At 39.9% G+C, this 19427-nt stretch overlaps 1 protein-coding gene across 19 annotated transcripts in view; it reads left to right on the top strand.

The window, feature by feature from the left end:
• Positions 1-19427, top strand: part of BLNK (B cell linker) — a 139303-nt gene that overhangs the window by 101778 nt on the left and 18098 nt on the right. For 11 of the 19 annotated variants that reach the window (XM_024101223.3, XM_065552101.1, XM_024101214.3 and 8 more), the window contains 11 exons: positions 3693-3749; positions 5958-6007; positions 7229-7269; positions 8738-8894; positions 10555-10706; positions 11238-11316; positions 13643-13732; positions 16630-16655; positions 17289-17314; positions 17615-17713; positions 18826-18868. In XM_024101223.3, the coding sequence (XP_023956991.2) occupies positions 3693-3749; positions 5958-6007; positions 7229-7269; positions 8738-8894; positions 10555-10706; positions 11238-11316; positions 13643-13732; positions 16630-16655; positions 17289-17314; positions 17615-17713; positions 18826-18868 (820 nt within the window). The remainder of the gene's footprint in view (positions 1-3692; positions 3750-5957; positions 6008-7228; positions 7270-8737; positions 8895-10554; positions 10707-11237; positions 11317-13642; positions 13733-16629; positions 16656-17288; positions 17315-17614; positions 17714-18825; positions 18869-19427) is intronic. The other 8 variants (XM_024101216.3, XM_065552102.1, XM_065552104.1 and 5 more) reach the window with 1 other exon arrangement.

The raw sequence follows: 19427 nt of genomic DNA, 5'->3' as shown, positions 1-19427 counted from the left end.
TTTTAGACTATATCCTTGCAGTCCCTTCCAACCCTATGATTCTTTTTGTGGACTGTGGTTGCTTTCTCTGCATAAAGGTGACACAAGACCATCTCAGCTACTTTATAGCTTCTAGAAATGTCAAGATTTCGTGGAAAGACAAGGTTTCAAAGATATGGATACGTGATAGGACAAAAACTGAATTTGTTTTCTATAGCATATGTTTTCCGCGGACATCTGTCTTTACAATGAGAAATGCAAAATATGTTGGCTCAAATGCAGGTCAAGTATAAGTGGGATCCAACTTCACTGACGTCAGTATAAGTGCACGTGCTTACGCCAGGTCTGAATTCATCCTATATATTATTCATAGAACATTTATATTGCAAGCCTTAAAGACTGATTAAGCGCTCCTGGAATACATTCTGTTTATTATTAATTTGTATTAAAACAGTGTCTACTGACCCCAGTCACAATTGGGGTCCCATTGGGATAGGTGCTTTATAGATAAGTAAACAATTGAACAGTTCCAGCCTCAGAGAGCTTACATTCTAGGCTACTTAAAATTATTTGTTGAGAGGAAATCAGAATATATTTGATTGTTCCTTGTGTGTGTGTTTGTAAGTCCTTTTGACAGTTGTATGAATATAAATAACTACAGAGAAGAGAATCGGGGACCAGACTCTTTGTTTCTTAAAAGCTCATCTGCTCTTCTTGTTTATTCCCCAACCTAGGTCACAACCTTCCTATCTGTGAAACCAAAAATTTGGCCCCGTATCTTGCTAACATGCCCATGTTTACCTTTAATCATGTGCATAACTGGTTATAGGCTTGGAGCCTTAGGTCCTGTGGAGATCATGATTTCAGAGAGGATTATAAACTCAATTATAGAACAAGTAATGCATACAGTAGGATTTTTAGGCAACAGAGAGCCTGTTTCCATGTCCATGTCCCTCATATTGCAAAACAGGGAAATAAAAAACAGAAGTTATGGGCTTTATGCCACAGGGTTCTGAGTGCCATCAACTTCCATTGTATTCAATTGGCCCTGATTCAGCAAGGGACTAGTTGTGTACTATTGGGTAAATCCTGGCCCCAGGGCCCCCAAGCAAAACTCCCATTGACTTCAACAGAGTCAAGATTTCACCCTTAAAGATTTGCACATGCTTAAGTAGCTTGCTGAGGCAGGGTGTGGGAGCTCAGGACACTCAGCACATTGCAGATCAATCCTTAGATGAAATATCTGATGAACTGTCTCTGTATAAAAAAAGATTTTCCAAAATTTCCTGGGGACATCAGTGACACTTCATTGACAAAGCCAGCAGCAGAAAGTGAAATAAAGAGGCTGCCAATAACCAGAATCTGTCCATTCCTTGAGATGACGTTTGTGCCCACATAGTCAGCTACTGAGATGACACAACACCTGAGATCCTGCATGCCTTACACAAGCAAAACACTCACAAACTTCAGATCTCTCCTGCTCCATAAATCTGTAGCACTTACTGTGCCCCCTGTTTTCATACAATCCTGCAGATGGCAGCTGGAACTGTGGTATTTTACACACTATGCACTGAGTTTATAATATTGCAAACTAGTCAGGAAAACAAATTGAAGTACTTGGAGAAAGAGGTAACAAAACAGAAACAGTATAATCATACATGTATTTTAGCTGAACCAATAGGAAACTTGTGTTTCCCTTTATGTACCAATGTAATGTGTTTCAGATTTCTTATTATTGATGCTCAAGACCTTTTGTTAATAAATGGGACAATCCATTAAAGTCAAAAGTATTATATCATGTAGCCATAAACTTTACAGTACCACTGTTTTGTGCAAAGAAAATATGTAAAACCATACTAAGAACATTAATAACATTCATGGGCAGCTTCATAAATATTTTAAAGAGTTTCTTTATCACCAGACACTTCCAAAGCAGCAACGAAACATTCCACTCTATCATGAGATTCCGTTTGGGTTCAGTTTGTATTCAATCAGTTTAACAGCACTAGTTCAGAGTTTTGACAAAGTTTTGACAGGTTCAATGAATTTATTTGTTAATAATAGTTGTAATTATGTAGTGCACCCAGGGCACTGCACAACAATAAATACAGTAAAAACATAACATCAACTAAAGAAAGCAATATCATAAAAAAAATCACCTTGTAAACAAAAATAGACCAGAAGAAAAGGACACATCAATAGTAAGGGCCAACAACAGTAAAATTAAAGAACATTTTTGAAAACAAAATTTTTTCAGCTATTTCTTAAAAGCTGGGAGAGATGGGCTGAAATGCAGGGTAGAGTGGAGCAAGTGCCAGTCTCTAGCACAAGTGGTGGAATCTCTAAAAACAAGTATTCCAGGAACACAATGTTAGAATAAGGCTCAGAGTTCAGTCCTGTAGTTCATTAAACACCCTGTCTGCAAAGCACTTACACCTACACCCTGTCCGCAAAGCACTCTTCAACGTCAAGTAACTGAGTAGTACCTCTGACTTCAGTGGGAGTATTCCTATGCTTAAAGTTCAGGACATGCCAAAGGGCTTTGCTGCATCAGCCTCAGAGTGCTCAGCACATTGCAGAGAGGAAGTTTCAGACCATGGTACTTTTTAAAATTTAAAATTGAAGTCATTCATTCACTTAACTGCCTGCTAGCTGCTGTCTAGTGTATGGTGTGCAAAGCTACTAAAGCAATGCTGGTCTCATATTAAATGAAATGCCTCAAATACCAGCTGATTACTTATTGAAACTAATGATGCAGAAAGATGTGATATGTTATTTTTTAAACAGCTGTAAACATTCTCAAAAACCTGTTTGGATTTATTTTTCTTTTGGATGAGTCTTATAGAATTGAAAATTATATCTCGGCTGTGGAATTCTGTAGGATGTTTCACAAACCTCCACAAAAGAAAAAGTCATTCTCTAATAAACTTATGGGTGAAAACCTGGCCCCACTGAAGTCAATGGGAGCTTTGCCACTGACTTCAGGGAGGTCAGGATTTCAGCCTGTATATTTCAGAGTTGAGTAATTTCTGTAAATCCCTATTCAGGTCTATGGGACTTTTCCAGAAGGATTAACTCACAAGTCTATCAAATGTAACTTAAATATGGAACAGAGTATATTTAGGGCACTTTCAAAGTGGGTAAAATTGTTTACCACTGTGATTTCTTTTGGAATCACTTCTGATGTAATTGCCTATTTTGCAGATAAAAGATATGCTAAAGAACAACTATAATCTCTCCCTTGAACAGCATGCACTTAGATAGGACTTGATCCTCTTCTACTGAAGTCATTTGGAGTTTTGCTGTTAACTTCAACAGGAGCAGTGTGATGCCCATTGCCATTGCTGACAAAAAGAAGTCCTAAAGTGTAAAAGTATTATAAATGTACAAGTATTATAAATGTATGGTAACTAGATAGTAAGCTCCTGGGAACAGGGACCATGTCATTCATGTTTGCATATTGCAAAAATAGTGGGTGAAATCATGGCCCCAGTCCAGTCAATGTCAAAATTCCCACTGACATCAATGGGACCAGGATTCCACAGTGTTGACACTCACTAAATAATATTAATACAGTTCAGTAACTTTTCTGTGGGTTTGTGTTTGAATTTTAGAATAACTAACATATTTGACGAGACTAACAAATACAGATGTGGCCATAAATTGTTTCATTTCTGTGACAGAAACATAATTTCTTTTCTATTGCTATTTAGGTTCCAAAATGAACAAGTGGCCTTAATTTGCAAAACTGGGAAAAATACTTGGGATCGGTATGCTATTTCAGAACCACACAAGGCATGATAGATGGCTCAGATACAGAGCTCTTCTGTGCTTCACATGCTTTTGTTGTAACATATTTACATATTCTGCCAGGGCCACAGCCAGGATTTATAGTGTCAGTCAAAATACTGAAGCGAGCCCTCCCAATTTATTGTCCGAACACCTACAATATGGGCCAGGCCACACATCCCTCTCCCTCAGAAGGGTCCTTATTGGCTTCCTCTCCACCCTTTTCCTTTGTCTCTGATGTCCTTGTGCACCTCAGCACAAATCCAGCACAGAGCAGCCTGCTGAATTTGGGGCCACCCTCTCCATCAAACCTAGACCTGGCCATTTCCCCTGGCAGTGGCCCTGGTTTCTTCATTTTAACATGCCTGTGCTAACCTGGATGAGATATGGATGAGATATGCTGTTAAGAATGCTTAATAACATACTGCCTGCAGGATAAGTTATACTCTGTTGTCAGGTACTAGTAACCATTCAGCAAGGAAGAACTACCTATACTTTTTTCTGCCACCACTAATCAAGAGAGCTGGGCAAACTCTGTGAAAAATATTCCGTGGATATTTTCTTGAGCTTGGTAATGAATTTATTTTGGCCATGGCTGCACAATGCATACATGTATGTTCACTTTTTACAACTATATGAGCAGTATAGTTTCACTAGCACGAACTGTGGAAAAAATCATTCACAGAAACCAAATCTTAAAATTTGCACATCTGGGTATTCAGTTAGATGCACTTACCCAATCAGGGAACAGAAACAACATTTAGCTGTGGGTCTTAGCTGAACAGTCACAAGTAAGCATTATGCCCAAGTCTTGAATATTGAGTATCGAATTATTGCAGCAAACTGTTAAGAAAAACAAAACTGGAAAAAAAAAAGAGAGAAAAAATTGAAGGAAATCACAATGGCTCAGAAACCTTCAAGAGCACAAGAAAAAGTTACAGTCACTGTGGACATTATTCCTGGTGAAATATACACTCAGCTCCGCAAACAAACAACATCACAAGAAGCACTTCTTTTAGGACCTGATTGAAAGCCCATTGGAGTCTCTCTATTGACTTGGGCATTGGCTCAAACCCAGGGTGTGGTCTCATCAGTGCTAAGGAAAATTGTTGGATTATATATTAAGAATTATTATAAAAGGGCATTTTAATGCAAATGGTATTAATGTTTTCTATTAATACAAAAAGCAAAACATTAGTAGCTTCAGATACTTCCGCTCAAGCATGTAATAGCCCAGATGCAGCATTGGATCTGACTTGAATAACTTCACAGAAATGTGTTTCTCTTCTTATGAGGTAATGTCAGATCATTAATGGAATAATAAATAGATCACTACACTAAGCTCCTGGGGGTGCTCGCCCAGGGCTTACAATTAAACAAACAGGAACCTGCATGATTTTAAATTCTAGGTAAGCATAGCACAGTTGCAAATGAAGAGAAGCCTATAAAGAATGTTTCAATCTTTCTATAAATAATCTTTTGGTTCACTCAATACTACAGAACCAAAGCTATTCAAATTGAATTCCCTTATGAAAAATAATTGGTGTGAGACTTTCTGTTAGTACTTCCATTATTGTACCAAACATGCAGTACCTCATACATGTGACAAATGCAAAGGTTGAGAGCCCAGATCTGATCTGATACCAATGTAAATCAGTAACTCCATTGACTGCAGGAGCTATACATGTATCATTGTAAGTGAGATCAGAATCTGGCTGAGAGACAGCCTGGGAAAACTTTTAAGCCTCAATTGGAATTTAAAGAGCATGCAAATCTAAAGTTGTAAATTAGAACCAGAGAGCACTGTACTCTTTTATCACCTTACATATAAACCTCTTACTAGGATTTTTATGAACCTCAATCAGCTTTACTTCTTTAAACAGATGTGCACATATCTATAATGTATAATGCTGCCTGTAGCTTCTGCTCCTCTATATGTTTGTTTCTTTAAAAAAAAAAGTTCTTAACAAAAAAACCTCAGATTGCATTCTATATTCTTGGCTGTTTCCAAAAAGTACTCTCTTTTCAGAGCATTTGCCTGCAGCAATTGGCTGAATATCTGTGACAATGACCTGTGTCTTCAGTTGCAGATATCTTTTGTCATCAGCTTTTTTTATGTGTCTGGCTAATGCTTTCCTTCCTGCAACTATTACTTATTGGATCATAAATGTAATAATTATTGTTTACAGGCTAAAAAATAAACCCCCACCAAGTGTACCACAAAGGGATTATGCTTCAGGTAAGGATGGCTTAATGGAACTTTAAACTGTATATTTTTTCTAAGACTGTTACAACTGCATATTTGCTCACATTCATCTTCTAGGTGAGGTGAATCCTAAACCATTACCAATAACTTATAATGCAATGCTCTCTGGTAAAACTATGGACAGCAAACTGTGGAGAGCTACCCCAATGGGAAGAACAAATAGCAAGAAGTAGTTGATGGCCAGTTCAGTGGTTTGAGCATTGGCCTACTAAACCTAGGGTTGTGAGTTCAATCCTTGAGTGGGCCACTTAGAGATCTGAGGTGAAAATCAGTACTTGGTCCTGCCTAGTGAAGGCAGGGGGCTGGACTTGATGACCTTTTGAGGTCCCTTCCAGCTCTATGAGATCGGTATTTCTCCATATTTTCAAGTGCCCCTGCTAGCTGACTCTGAGAAGCAGCTTCACCTACTCTATGGGATCCATCTCTAGGCCATTTTCAAAGGGGAGAAGGCTCCATATCCAGCCATGCCGGATGGAATGCCAGCCCAGTTCAGGGCTTATGATGCTTGTGAAGTGAAAGTAAAGAAAGAAATATGGGCAAATAGGTCTCCTTCCCACAATAATGGAATCTGATGTTGGTGCTAATATAATGATGGCATCAAACATTATCTTCAAGTGTGTGAACGGAGCTATATTTGCTTATTTTACACCTTCATTGCCTGCAATTTTGTTTTACCTTTGTTTTGAAGTTCTCAATCTAATAATCGTTCAGTGACTTCTATCACCAGTTCCAAGTGGACAAGCTTCCACATCCCTAAAACTATCATAGTTAACTGGCATCCAGTTTGGAACTGAATTGTCAAGAGGGCTGAATGAGCTCTTCCTCTCTCTTTATTTCCTTTAAAAAAGGGATTCACGGGCATGGCAGTGTGGGGAAGCTTGCATCGCTACTATTCAGACTGGGGATAAGTAGAGGACTGCGTTGTCCAGCACATCAGTCTGGGACTCTTTCATGAGCACGCCCAATTAATTTCTAAAACCAAATAAGCAACAGAAGCAGAATTCTAATTACCAACACTATTCAGCCAAAAACAAGTGTGTTTGGCACAAACTTTCAGGAATTGTGTGTGTGTGTGAGAGAGAGAGAGAGAGAGAGAGAGAGAGTGGAATGCAATAGAGCCATTCAATTAGTGGCTAAGATGAATGTTTGTGATCACTATTCCATTCCCTTAAATAACTCAAATGTTTGGTTTAGAACATGCAGAGGATGAAGATGAACAATGGTCTGATGATTTTGTAAGTATATTTTCCTGGGGTCAGAAAGCAGTTACTCTTTCAATTAGGTCTACACATGAGATAATAATGAAAGTTTAGTTCTGAATCAGATACTTTCAGTCAAATCTACATTTCCACTATTAAAATCCTACTATATTCACGAGGTTGAAAATTTTCAAAAGTAGCCACTGATTTAGGTGCCTCGATTTTTGGGTACCCAGCTTAGAAATACCTGGGCCCAACATTGGCCTATTCTTATTTAGAAGATTTACAGATAGTTTTAGATTTCACTTATTCATCAGTGTTGTCAAATTTGTGGTTAGTGACTTATTCTTGGCATCACTTATTTAGACAGTGGTAGCACCCACAACGTGTTAGGCGTTTTCCAAACACTAGAAAAAACAACAGGGTGAAATCTTGCCCCATTGAAGACAATGGCAAAAGTCCCATTGATTTCAATAAGTCCAGGATTTCACCTAGAGTTCCTGCCCCCAGAGACCATACAATCTATATAAATTCACTGTCCTCTGTTATAAGATTTGGTCTCCATTTTCTGACATTTCAAATATATTTAATGTTTATCCATTTTCCTTTATTCCATGCTACTTGAGGTGGACCCTTTACAGAATCCCTGGTCTAAACACCCCTAAATTTGCCTAAGTTTGAGGAAAGTTCAGATCCAAACTTTGTAGCTCAGGACAATCTCTAATTGTTTTATGTTTGAGATGCCCAGATTTTCCTTGCATAAAGCATGTGAAGATTATTCATTAGCCCATAGAAAACTAGCTAATTCCCAGGTAGTTGTCACCTGGTGAATGACTATCTTCTTGGGCTTTAGTGGCGAAGCCCCATCAGGTAGGGTAGAGGATGGTAAGGTCTCCTCAGGACTTTAGAGTGAAGCAAATCATGACCCATCCTGCCACAGGGCGAAGAACACTCTTTATTCTACAACTTGCTTCCCTAAAGCCAGCTGTTTCCTCCTGGTGCTAGTTCCTGACCTTTCCCTGAAGACCAGTAACCAGAAAGGGGCAGATAGAGGTCACATCAGCAGCTGAGGTTGAGACTGGGAAGGAACTGGTTCCCATGATAGTGGACTTGTGGAGAAGCATAAGGCTGTTGACTCACAGATGTGGGGGAATGCACTCACAGCTTAGCAGAGGGCCTCTGGCGACAGAAGGAAGAAGGCAGAAATAGGAAGTGAGAGGTCTGTGGTGTTCCAGTGGTGATGAGAGGAAGGCATGAGGTACTGAAAATCAGGGTGTTAGCACTTTGTTAAATCCTTTCTCTCCAGAGCAAAAATATTTTAAATATGTTTTATGATGAAATAGAGTAACACTAATGAAGTTGACCATGTTCATAACTGTCATGACAAGCAAGTGTTTTTGTAGGTTAGCAAATAATGCAACTGGTGGGATGTTTGAGTATTACTTCCACAAATGAACCCACAAATGTTTTACAAAGTAAGAAATGGGAAGCTGTGTGTTTCTAGGACAGCGATTATGAAAATCCAGATGCCCACTCTGATTCAGAGATGTATGTGGTCCCGAGTGAAGAGAACTGTGATGACAGTTATGAGCCCCCTCCAACTGAGCAAGAGAAAAAGAAGATTCCTTCATCATTTTCATTTTCAAGGGGAGAATACGCAGGTACCTATGAAATCTTTGGTTATGCAAGCCTGTCAGTCCCTCAGCTATTTATACCAGCGGCACCATTAACAAATTGAAAAACAAGAAAAGAATTTCAGATGGTGTCAATGTGGTGTAAAGCCCGTCCTTTTCTCAGGAGTTAGCCTCAAAAGGAGAGGGGGCTGTTTGTTCCCAACCCCAATTATCAGGGTGCCTACTGGAAGGATTCATGGATTTGTTGGCAGGTGAGACACCCCCTCAGCATAGCCGCTGTCTTCCAAGTTTTTGTTAGTATATTTTGTAGAAGGCCTACAGGCTTTGTGATGAGCAGTTATAAACTGAGTAATAAAACAATATGCATGGGAACATTGGGGAGAAATTTCACTGAGCACGCCCCAGAAATCACCCAGTTAGCCTAATCTGGGAATTGGTTCTTCCCTAGCTGATTTAAGGTCAAGCCAGAAGGACAAAACATTAAAGGACCCCTGTTTTCTATCTTGTTTATACCCTAACTTGTTAGCCAAGCAAGTGCAAAACAGGGGCCATAACAGCATAGGTGCCGACTTCCCCTCTTTCCCCTGGGTGCTCGACCTTCCCTCTGCCCCAGCCCCAACCCCACTCCTTCCATGAGGCCCTGCCCCCATTCCAACCCCTTTCCCAAAGTCCCCGCCCCAACTCCACCCCGTCCCTGCCCCTATTCCAACTCTTTCCCCAAATCCCTGCCCCGGCCCCGCCTCCTCCCCTGAACGTGCCACGTTCCCGCTCCTCCCCCTACTTCCCAGATCATGCTAACGCTGCCAAACAGCTGTTTGGCAGCGGGGGCCAGTCAGGAAGCGCTGGGAGATAGGCAGAGGAGGGGGGACATGGTGCACTCAGGGAGAGGAGGAGGTTGGGCAGGGGAGGAGGATAGCTTGGCTGCCAGTGGGTGCAGAGCACCCACTAATTTTTCCCCATGAGTGCTGCAGCCCCAGACCACCCACAGAGTCAGCGCCTCTGCATAACAGTCCCAAAGATCTAAGCCTATACTGCCCTTAACAATTGGGAGTAGGAAGCACGTAGCCTTAAAAACAGAACTGGAAGGAGATGACTCTGCTTATATTGCTCCAACAAACAGACCCTTCTCTTCCCTTCAACATTATATTCTGAGCTAACTACTGTTCCCATTGAAGTCAATGGAAGTTTTTATATTGACTTCAGATGGACCAAGATTTGGGACATTGGGAAAAGGAATATCAACATAACCATCCCCTCCCTGCACACCTCTTCCCCCGTCTCTTTCAGTTTTATTATATGAGGCTCAGGTACTGGATATATATAAGGCACTCAACTACTACAGTGCCAGACAAGTGGCTGGATAGGTAATAAACACATTATTTGCACACTTCAAATAATGAGGAATTGTATTACCCAATTCCTTGTAGGTATTTTGGTGGTACCCCAGAGAAGCTGGCCATATCATCTATTTCAGTCTCACCCACCTTGCTGCATGGGAACTTATATGCTACAGTACTTAAGGACTATAGAACATAATAGATTCTCATCACTTCCAGTCACAGAACATTCTATATGACTTATACTATAGGCATAGTAAAGATGCTCAGTTTGCATAGATATTAAAACAACTGTTTGCAGTTAGTGAGTAATTATGTACTAAACTTCTCATTTCCCCCCTCATTTAAAGACAATCGCACTACCCACCAGGAGCCACTGCCAAGCAGGCCAAGTCAGTCTTTAATTAAACCGAAGAAACCATCTAAACCATCTCTGCCATCATCATCTGCCACTCTGAAACCAAAAGTGCCACCCAAGACCAAAGAGTTCCATGAGGATGAGGTAATGTTCACAGATACATAAGTCTTTACCGTACAGATGGATTATGGCCCCATAAGTATCATGAAGTATATGCTGCACTTGTTTAATATGCTAGTCTTTCACATCTGACTGCTGTGGTTCAAATCATTACGTAGGTCATAAAAATAAATACAGTCTCACACTAGTTTCTAGTGGACATTTACCCACATCATAAATCTGTGGAGCCATTCAGCCCACTTAGCATTCCCTGGTCACCAGAGACAGATTGGTGACAGGTGGGGAAGGAACAGAAATATTGAACACCAGGGCAGGGCTGCAGAGTACTCAGACAGTAAGTGATCGATCAGCTGTGCCACAATTGGAGCTGTTTGGTGAAGGGGGAAAGTCCATGGAAAAGCCCAGCCTTATCCAGCCACAGAGGGAGTTTAGATGCCTGAGACAACCATTGGCGTTAGTGCATCTTGTCCATTCCTGCCAAGACAGGCTTGTGCCGTGTGGTGTATTTGACATAATGCATGCTTAGCTTGTAGCTTTTCTCTGCATTTTTCTCAGGATGATTATATCGTGCCTGTAGATGATGAAGATAACTACATTGAACCTACGGAAGGCAGTACTTCACAATCTACAAAACGTGAGTTTTAATTTTTTAAGCACATGATAATTTTACTCTAGGGTAAACACAGTGCCGCTGGATGTCTGTTGCTAGGGTTCATAGTAGGGCTGTCAAGCTATTAAAAAAAATTAATTGTGATTAATCGCACTGTTAATAATAGAATACCATTTATTTAAATGTTTTTAGATGTTTTCCACATTTTCAAATCTATTGATTTCAATTACAACACAGAATACAAAGTGTACAATGCTCACTTTATATTTATTTTTTATTACAAATGTTTACACTGTAAAAAAGAAACAGAAGAAATGGTATTTTTCAATTCTCCGATTACAAGTACTGTAGTGCAATCTCTATCATGAACGTTGAATTTACAAATGTAGAATTATGTACAAAAAATAACTCCACTCAAAAACAAAAAAAATGTAAAACTTTAGAGCCTACAAGTCCACTCAGTCCTACTTCTTGCTCAGACAATTGCTAAGACAAACAAGTTTGTTTACATTTGCAGGAGATAACGCTGCCCACTTCTTGTTTACAATGTCACCTGAAAGTGAGAACAGGCATTTGCATGGCACAGTTGTAGCTGGCAGCACAACATATTTACGTGCCAGATGCGCTAAAGATTCATATGTCCCTTCATGCTTTAACCACCATTCCAGAGGATGTGTCCCTGCTGATGACGGGTTCTGCTTGATAACGATCCAAAGCAGTGAGGACCATCACATGATCATTTTCATCATCTGAGTCAGATGCCACCAGCAGAAGATTTTTTTTTATTTTTTTTTGGTGGTTCAGGTTCTGTAGTTTCCACTTCACAGTGTTGCTCTTTTAAGACTTCTGAAAGCAAGCTCCACACCTCATCCCTCTCAGATTTTGGAAGGCACTTCAGATTCTTAACCCTTGGGTTGAGTGCTGTAGCTATCTTTAGAAATTTCACATTGGTACCTTCTTTGAATTTTGTCAAATCTACAGTGAAAGTGTTCTTAAAATGAACAACGTGCTGGGTCATCATCCGAGACTGCTATAACATGAAATATATGGCAGAAGGCGGGTAAAACAGAGCAGGAGACATACAATTCTGCCTCGAGGAGTTCAGTCACAAATGTAATTAATGCATTATTTTTTTAACGAGTGTCATCAGCATGGAATCATGTTCTCTGGAATGGTGGCCAAAGCATGAAGAGGTATATGTATGTTTAGCATATCTGGCACGTAAATATCTTGCAATGCTGGCTACAAAAATGCCATGTGAATGCCTGTTCTCACTTTTAATTAAGAAGCGGGCAGCATTATCTTTCATAAATGTAAACAAACTTGTTTCTCTTAGCAATTAGCTGAACAAGAAGTAGGACTGAGTGGACTTGTAGGCTCTAAAGTTTTACATTTTTTTGGTTTTGAGTGCAGTTATGCAACAAAAATCTACATTTGTAAGTTGTACTTTCATAATAAAGAGATTGCACTACAGTACTTGTATGAGGTGAATTGAAAAATACTATTTCTTTTATCATTTTTACAGTGCAAATATTTGTAATAAAAAATAATAATATAAAGTGATCACTGTATTCTTTGTATTCTGTGTTGTAATTGAAATTGATATATTTGAAAATTTAGAAAAACATCCAAAAATATTTAATACATTTCAATTGGTATTCTCTTAACAGTGTGATTAAAACTGATTAATCACGATTAATTTTTTTTAATTCCAATTAATTTTTTTGAATTAATTGCATGAATTAACTGTGATTAATCAACAGCCCTAGTTCTTAAAGAAGAGGGGAAAGTTCTAAAGAGACTGCAGTCAAGTGAGGGGCAGTGTGGGTCCCGTAGCTAGGACAGTCCCAAGGCAAAAGTTAGGGTTGTCTTTCCCAACTGCCATGTTTGGCTCCAACCTCTCTTTTCCTGACCTTTCACAATCCTACACTCCTACAACTGAGAATCCTGGCTTGGTTTGCCATGCCTCTCCTCTCATCCAAGAGTACTGCTTCATTAAAATTCTCCATATGCTGGGGTGTCCAGGCAGATTTTTAACAAAGAGATGTGGGGCTTCATTTTTTACTTCAGTTGCACCTGGGATTTACTTAGCTGGGAATTAAACTTACAGTGCTAAAGTGAAAAGTCAATTGAACAGTATGTAACTCTGCACTTTCACATGGTTGACAAGCTTGGATATTTATGGCAAGGTGGAAGCACTGAGAATAAGGTTACTCACATGAGTCAGAGGCTCTTTTTCTGCCACAAATGAATTTCTCAAGGTCTCTTGACTAGCCCTCAGACCTTCTTTGTATTTGTTCTCATTTCATAGACGTGACATTGGTATGTTTGTCTCTTTTTTTGTTTTAAGCTCCTATAAACAGATCTGTCAAGCCAACAAAGCCAGTTCTTCCTAGCTCTGCCAAGTCCTCTCCTGTTCCTGCGTCTCCTTTCGTGCAAGGTATGCAAAGTTTATATTGGTGTAAGAGGATCATCTTGCAGACACCCTGTTTTGACAAAGAGGTTTGGAAATGCAATAGTATGATTTCTGGATGGAAAAGGTATTAATATGTTGCACATAATTAGGGATGGCTGAACCAGCTCAGACCTTTGCTCATCCCTGGAAACAGCCAACTATTTGCCATTTATTTCCTCCAATGGCACTTGGTGGGGAGGCAGGTGGATAATCTTGCTCCCTATCTATAAAGTAGGAAGTCTGAAAGCCGGCTACTCCCTCCAGTGGCAGGTATTCTTTGGAGTGTGGCCCATGCACCGCAGGTTCATCCTCATGCCTCACTTTCATCTTCAGTGAACAGATAGGCTGTGTCTACACTGCCACTTTCAGCGCTAAAACTTTAGTCATTGAGGGGTGTGAAAAAACACCCCTCCCCGAGCGACAAAAGTTTTAGCACCGAAAAGCACCAGTATAGCCAGCCATGCTCCTGGCGATAAAGCTACCACCGCTGATTCGGGGTGGTTATTTTTTAATTGCCGGGAGAGCTCTTCCCCAACGATAAAGCATGACTACACTGCCCACGTCACAACGCTGCCCTGGCCGTGTTGTAACATGGGCAGTGTAGACATACCCATAGATAGCATTCTGCTTAGCTGGAATGAGAGCCAGCAATCCTTCCTAACTGAGTATTCCCACTGATCTTTGTTGCTTGGTAATTTAAAAGGAAATTCTAGAGCATTCAAGATCCTTCCCTACATTCCCACAAGCACCACCCATCTATATGCTTGGAGGTTTTCCAATACTAGGGGGCATTCTGGTGCATAAATTCCAGAGTGTTTGCACGGTTGGTTTTTTTGTTTGTTTTTAAGTTTAAAGCAAGGAGATCAACTCATCCCAATGTAGGGCTTGCTGGGCCATGTTGCTCCAGAGCTGTTGAAGAGGTTGCCCAATAACCCACTTGATAGTGAGTTAGCACAACACTTGATCAGGAGGAGAATGCTGAATAGGACTTGATGATGAAAAGAAAGGAGACCTATCACAAGGGATAATGAGCACATGTAGGGAGAAACAGCTCTTTTGACAGCAAGGTAATTATGTAGTGAGGATAGGTCACAAAGCTGGCAAGGGACTTGAAGAACTTCAGGTTACTTGTATAAACACACTCTCTCTCTCTCTCTCTCTCTCTCTCCCCCCCCCCCTCCATCTCCCCTGCTGCCTCCCTCTCTCTGCACACTGAACCTGACAATTCTGACCTAACCCTCTTGTGACTGTCTCATTGCTACAAATAAAAGTACTATTCTATAAACGTTTTTCAGTATTCTCCAAGTTCTATTAAAAACTAGCATTAGCCCAAAGCAATTTACTGGGTGTTTTATTTCAAAGATCCATCTACTCATCTCTTCTATTGCAAGATATTAAGTTACACTTGATGTGTTCAAAACATAAACCTATCACACATGTCTGTAAAATAAAAGCAAGTTCCCCCTTCAGGTATTTCTAGTTTATAACAGCCATTTTGCCTATATTGTGTTTGAAATAGATCCCTGCACTATAAATCTGTTTTAAGAATGAATAAAACTGGAATGAGCTACTTGTCTTGAATTCATTTCTGCTTTTTATTATTTTGCTTTAGTAAAAGTCAGACTCCAAATGGATCAACATAAGCTAAAAACACTTACCAGAACCAATAAATCATTGATCAATTATCTCATTTCAGCATAGGATACCAAGATGAGTTTTTAAAATACTGAATCAAGACTCAATCTTACTGAGATTATGTGGATTCTGATCGCTTTGCATATGCTTCTCTTGTTGTCATGTACTGTAAAAAGAAGTTTATCTGGAAAGAGAAAATAAAGGCAAAAGCAAATAAAAGGGTGGGATATTTTCTTCTGTAATTGCAAACATGTGTTTAATCCTCTTTAGCTGAGTAGTGCCAATTCTATGCTGTATTGCTTTCTAGTCATGGCATTAATTGCCCAGAATGTAACCTTTACAAACTAGTTACACAATTCTTACCAAGCATTACGCATGTTCATTTTCATTAGGAATTTGTTTAACTTCCAAGCCATAGTTACAAAAGTTCTCTGTGATTTGCAGTTTTATCACATAACTTTGCAGACATCTTTAAACACCTTTTTCAATGTTGTGATCACAGTTTCTAAGCAACAATTTTCTTGATGGATTTTAAACAGATAAAACAGCTCCCTCTAGTGGGTATTAGAGCACTTGCCAGATTACAGTTCTTACTTTGCTAAAGTTAAAATATAATACAGCCTAGCGTCACTACACTCTGTGAAGCTGGATTTAGATGATGGCATTAATTATTTTAATGTTTGTTTTTTAATATTCATGATTTACAATCTGTTGGGATTTTTGTGAGCAAGGAAAAACCCTGCAATAGTGAGCAGGAGCTCAGGGCTAACAGTGTGGTGATACAAAGGACTCAGACCAGTGGATTCTCACTGGAAGTTCAGGGTTTATGATTCATTAGGTCCCTTCTTCAACAAGGTTAGAGGAAGGTTCAAAGGTCATCCAAATGTGATAACGTTAAAAACTGTTCCAAGTTCAGGCTCTTTTCTTGCCTTTTGCACTAAGAATGGTACAAAAATTAAGGTTATTTGGGTGCAATGTAATTCCTGTATTGTTGACTGTGAATATGATGAAAAGGACAAAAATCCATGTTTACAGTTAAAAAGGAGTAAGGCACAGTTTATTATGAATAAGACAAGAAGAATCAGTCCCTAAGCGAGAACAATCACATCTCCTAAAATTACCTTTTCCCCAGAAGAATCTTATTTTCTCTTTAAAAGCAGAACTTTGATGTAAATTCCAGACTGTATTTCTGTCAAAAGAAACCTGTGATCCTCTTTTGTAACTACAGAATATTCTTTTTCCTTCAGACGTCTATGAGGTTCCTGAAGAAGAGGTAAGCCTTTACCTACATTTTATGGGTCATACTTCCTGCACTATATACATGCATGCTGCAACTTGAAAGCACTGTATCCTGTGGTGCAAAATCATTCAGAATAAATGTGAGAGTAAACCATTGTATCAACTCTTTAATACAGAGGAAATTGGAACAAACCTTTGCCACTGAGAATGGTGCCCCATACCCCTGGTAACTTCATAACTCCATCTCCCTCCACCAAATGACAGTGAAAACTTGTTCTACTTACTACAAGCTGTTAGGTGGGGTAAGGCTTCCAGCTCTGCTTAATGTGATCCAGCCTTAGAAGCACAGGCCTACAGGAGCGTTTTCTAGAAGTGATGCCCCAGCAAAGGAAATATGAACTGTTTTGACATGATAATTTCCTTCCCACCTCCCAGTACTGACATGACACATAACTTAGTAGCATGCTTGGGGCTACACTGATATAGCAATGGTCATTTCCTGGCTACCCCATCTTTACGCATATTCCCAATAGGCAGTGTTTTGCTGGAGATACATGCTCCAATCAATGAGATATCACAAAGGCAACTTAAAATCCTATATTAGCACAAATGCATTTTATTAAATACAGATATGACCAAGTTATTAACAGTGTATTTTTTCTTAAAGGAAAAACCGTCACCACCAACAAGCAGGTAATGCATTACCATGAAATTCTGTACATTATTAAAAGTTTCTTAGACCTCGTCAAGAAATATACTTTGATAACATGTGAGCATTGTCTAAATATCTATATATTTAATACCTATGTATCTCCATAGAAGAGGTACCAAATTAATAAAATATTGTAATATTTCTTGATAAACTTTGAGAATGAGAACACACAACACATGTACTCAAATACATTGTGTTGTCTAGGATTACAGAGACTTTTGCATTTTTAATTCAGTATTTTTTGTATAATGTTTCTAACTTCACTTGTGTTGTCTTATTAGGAACACTAAACCTCTTCCTCCCAAGCCTGTTCAGAGTACAGGAGGACGTTCCCACATGCTCAGCTCAACCAAAGAATCCTCTAAACCAGACACTTCCAGGTTAGTTAAAAGCAGCTTACGTCTCCTCACGCGTGGAGCAAACACTGGAGGAAGCAGATTCTTCACCTCATCTCAGAGTGCCTAGCTATTGCATGGCCTTCAGACAATGAATGATTTTTAGGCCATATGTACGAACTACCTAGGCAAGAGGGGGTGAGTTAAGAATGAAATTTCTCAATTAACTCTCAGTATCCTGGTTTTAATGGATTTGCCAGAGATGTAATACTTCCTTAATGTATTTTTTGCTGTTTAACGTAACATGAAGCAGGAGATTGCAGTAGCTGATCCCTGACAACACAAATGATTTGAAGAGTAGGCGAGGTTAGGACGCTTATTATCAAAACCAACCCCACATACCCATTTTGAAAAGAAGTGTTAGAGCAAGATAGGGGGCAGCCCTGTCCTTCCCCTTACTAAGGCATGGAGGTTCAGGACAATGGTGGAACAAATGGAATTCCACCCAGTGGAGTGGGGACACAATTCTGGGACCCAATGATGGAAGTGAGAACCCCCTGCATATCAGAGCCAAACTCCACAAGGGGTCTCTGTGCCCAAGCAAATATGGAGTTTTTAGGTTGGGTGCTGATTGAGGGGCAGGGTAGGGCAGGGCAGGGCAGGGCTGGTGGACCCATGACTACATGACCCCCACCCATGGATCAGGTGCATAGGAGCAAAGCTAGCTCTTGCCTATAATCTCTTCCTTCCATGTGTCTCCAGGAACATACAGTGCCCGTAAGGGAGTGTGGAGGGGCTGGAAGGAGACAGGGGCTCATCCCCACACATTGCCCTACAAAGTAAGCCAGGTTCACTGGGAAAAAAGCAGGCTGCCTCCACCCCATGCATAAGAGGGAGCCTGGGGAGTGAAATCGCAGAGCTGCACCGGGCCTCCCCCGGGATAGCACAGCTCCACCCAGTCTCCAACTCAGGGCTGTGTGTTAAGGCACAACCTTACCCGAAGTAAATTGCAGCAGAACATAGTTATAACTTACAACATATTTACTAAGGAACACTATGTATCTTGAAACTGAAGAGAACTTACACCTTTAGACTCAGCAATTTTAAATGAAATCAGAAAAATATTTACCATTTAAATCATTTTGTGTGTTTTCCAGAAATATTCTTCCTCTTCCCAGAAACCATCCTCAGCAAAAAGCAGTGAGTAGCTAAACACCATTAGAAAAGAATGCATTTAAATGGTGAAGGGCAGTGCTGGTATCTGCATTATATACTGCTATTTGTTATTATCTGTATTAGAGACAGTGTATAGAATCGTAGATTACTCTGGAATGTAAACAGATCCAAAGCATCAAAGAGCTGCAGACTCATGTCATAATATTATAATTGTGGAATTAAAACTCCAAATGTATCCTTCGTGTTCAATATATTAACATGATTTCTTACAAGTCCTGATGGTATGAAAGGAATAGCTGACATATACAACCAAGATGCTGACGCTCTTACACCCATGAGTAAGACCTGTGAACTGAGTAGATGTATTTCTGTCTTTTCCACCCTTTGAGGTCTAATATCTCCCATGCATCGATGGAGAATACATTCATAATCTCCATTAAATCCCCAGTCTACAAATAAAGCCTTTTCAATGGAAAAATTCCAGTGCCCGCACCCATGACCTTGATTTTCAAAAGTGACTAGTGATTTTTGGTGGCCAACTTGAAGTACCGTCAAGGATCCTGATTTTCAGAGGGTGGATGTT

Source organism: Chrysemys picta, chromosome 7 (genome assembly GCF_011386835.1).
Source record: "Chrysemys picta bellii isolate R12L10 chromosome 7, ASM1138683v2, whole genome shotgun sequence".
Taxonomy (NCBI): Eukaryota; Metazoa; Chordata; order Testudines; family Emydidae; genus Chrysemys; species Chrysemys picta.
The sequence above is the reverse complement of the archived record's forward strand: the minus strand, read 5'-3'. Positions and strand labels throughout refer to the sequence as shown.